We start from the raw sequence: 1,628 nt of genomic DNA on the forward strand, positions 1-1,628 counted from the left end.
CCGTCTACACAGTACAAAGTGGCAACGACATAATTTAGTGGCCTATTATCTATGAGGAATCTCCCTTTACACTACGCAGCAGTCTCCTTGAAACTTTTAGCCAACCAAATTGCAGTTTCCCTCGGAGAAACCTTTTCGGGCCCGAATGGCTTCAACAGCACGCCAAGCTCTTCGAACCTTTCTTGTTGCAAGAGACGTGCACTGAACTCCAAAAGCCCCTCTAACGCCTCCGCACGTTGCTGGTATGATGATGTGTCAAACCGACGCTGTCGTGACTCAGAAGATGACCGGCTGGATGCACCAGTTGTAGCGTTGTGTTCAGAGGACTTGCTGCCATTTCGTGTATCTCCATGGCTTTGGTCAGAGAAGCTGCGCCTGGAGAAGGCTTTGTTGACAACCTGCACCATGCACTTGTCCTTTGTGATTGAGCAGTCAGCAATGTCGGCTGAAGAAGAAGAGCACTGAGCAGATGTTGATGAAGTTTTGCAAATAGGAAAGAGAGGATCTTCAGAAGAGGCCAAGGGAAATTCAGCAATCTTGTCAATGAGCGGTGCATTGACAGAGACATCTGGAGAGTCCACACTGCAAAGGAGACCTACATTATTTCTGTAAGGGGTTTGCAAAGCGGCACCTCTCGTGGATAATGGAAGAGATGCTCTCCTTCCAAGCTGAGAAGAGTTCCTTGCTGGAGCATGCGACATCGGAAGCTGCAGAAAATATTATGGTTTAAGTAATGTAATACGGACCTCTAAACTTTGTTTTATGAGCTGTTATAGTAAATTTCCAAAGCTAAAAAAAATTCATTATGCTTGTGGTGCACACTTCTGGTAAGATTGAAAAATACAATTTTAACCATCACGAACAAACTTACTGAATCACGTTTCGAGCCAACATGAGAAATCTTGGTCATTGTGATCTGTCTCCTAGGAGTAGGAGAAGCTTCAACTGGAGTCAATCTTGGAGTTTTGGCAATCGTTGAAAATTTTGTTGTTACTGACTTCTCAATATCATACTCGTCATGGACACTTCCAATGGATACTTCACTGAACTTATGTTCCAAAAAACTTGGGAATCTTTGTGCAGTCTTGGAAGAACATGATGAGTCTTGCTCAGTTCCAGATGTACTGGGATTTAAGGTCCTATTGTTGCTGAGTGACCGCCTTTTCTCCCTGACAGTACAAAATGGAACAACTTCAGGCTCCATAAATGTGGTCTTCTTAATGTAGTTGGAATCAGACCAAGCAACTGGAAAAGTGTTCCGTCTAGGGTTGTTTAATTTGATATGAATCTTTAGGATATGAGGTTGAAGATGTGGATGACCAAGCAACTCTGCAGCCTGGAAAAATAGGGTTAAACTTCAGTAGTTTAGACAAATCTTCCTAGCACATGATGGACTAGAGATGGAAATTTTTTGAACCATTTTACTTGAAAACAAGGTGCAAAAAAGACTTACACTCGGTCTGAGTTCTGGATTTTTCCGCAACATGCTTTTAACAAGACTTCTACTGCAAAAAATGAATCAGAGAACATCTCAGGAAAGCTGTCTCACCAATCAATTCACGTAACAGATAAATGAGACATACGAAAGTGTAATCACCACAATATTGGTAAAGAAAATGAAGAGGAAA

The 1,628-nt window shown here is 42.2% G+C and overlaps 1 protein-coding gene across 1 annotated transcript; it reads right to left on the reverse strand.

The window, feature by feature from the left end:
* Positions 1–6: 6 nt before the first annotated feature.
* LOC21383818 (serine/threonine-protein kinase Nek2) lies at positions 7–1,500 on the reverse strand. Its single transcript, XM_010114858.2, has 3 exons — positions 1,454–1,500; positions 872–1,336; positions 7–707 (listed from the first exon to the last, which is right to left on the reverse strand). Exons 1-3 carry the CDS (start codon positions 1,484–1,486, stop codon positions 72–74), a joined length of 1,134 nt encoding a protein of 377 aa, XP_010113160.1. The 5' UTR covers positions 1,487–1,500; the 3' UTR covers positions 7–71.
* Between the last annotated feature and the right edge of the window lie 128 nt (positions 1,501–1,628).

Source organism: Morus notabilis, unplaced genomic scaffold (assembly GCF_000414095.1).
Source record: "Morus notabilis unplaced genomic scaffold, ASM41409v2 C11428281, whole genome shotgun sequence".
Lineage (NCBI taxonomy): Eukaryota > Viridiplantae > Streptophyta > Magnoliopsida > Rosales > Moraceae > Morus > Morus notabilis.

Excerpts from the sequence above, each read along its gene's own strand:
- LOC21383818 (XM_010114858.2), bottom strand. The coding sequence starts at position 1,486 with ATGTTGCGGAAAAATCCAGAACTCAGACCGAGT. Across the intron at positions 1,337-1,453 it reads ATCCAGAACTCAGACCGAGT|GCTGCAGAGTTGCTTGGTCA; the intron begins GTAAGTCTTTTT and ends CTATTTTTCCAG. Across the intron at positions 708-871 it reads TTGGCTCGAAACGTGATTCA|CTTCCGATGTCGCATGCTCC; the intron begins GTAAGTTTGTTC and ends TATTTTCTGCAG.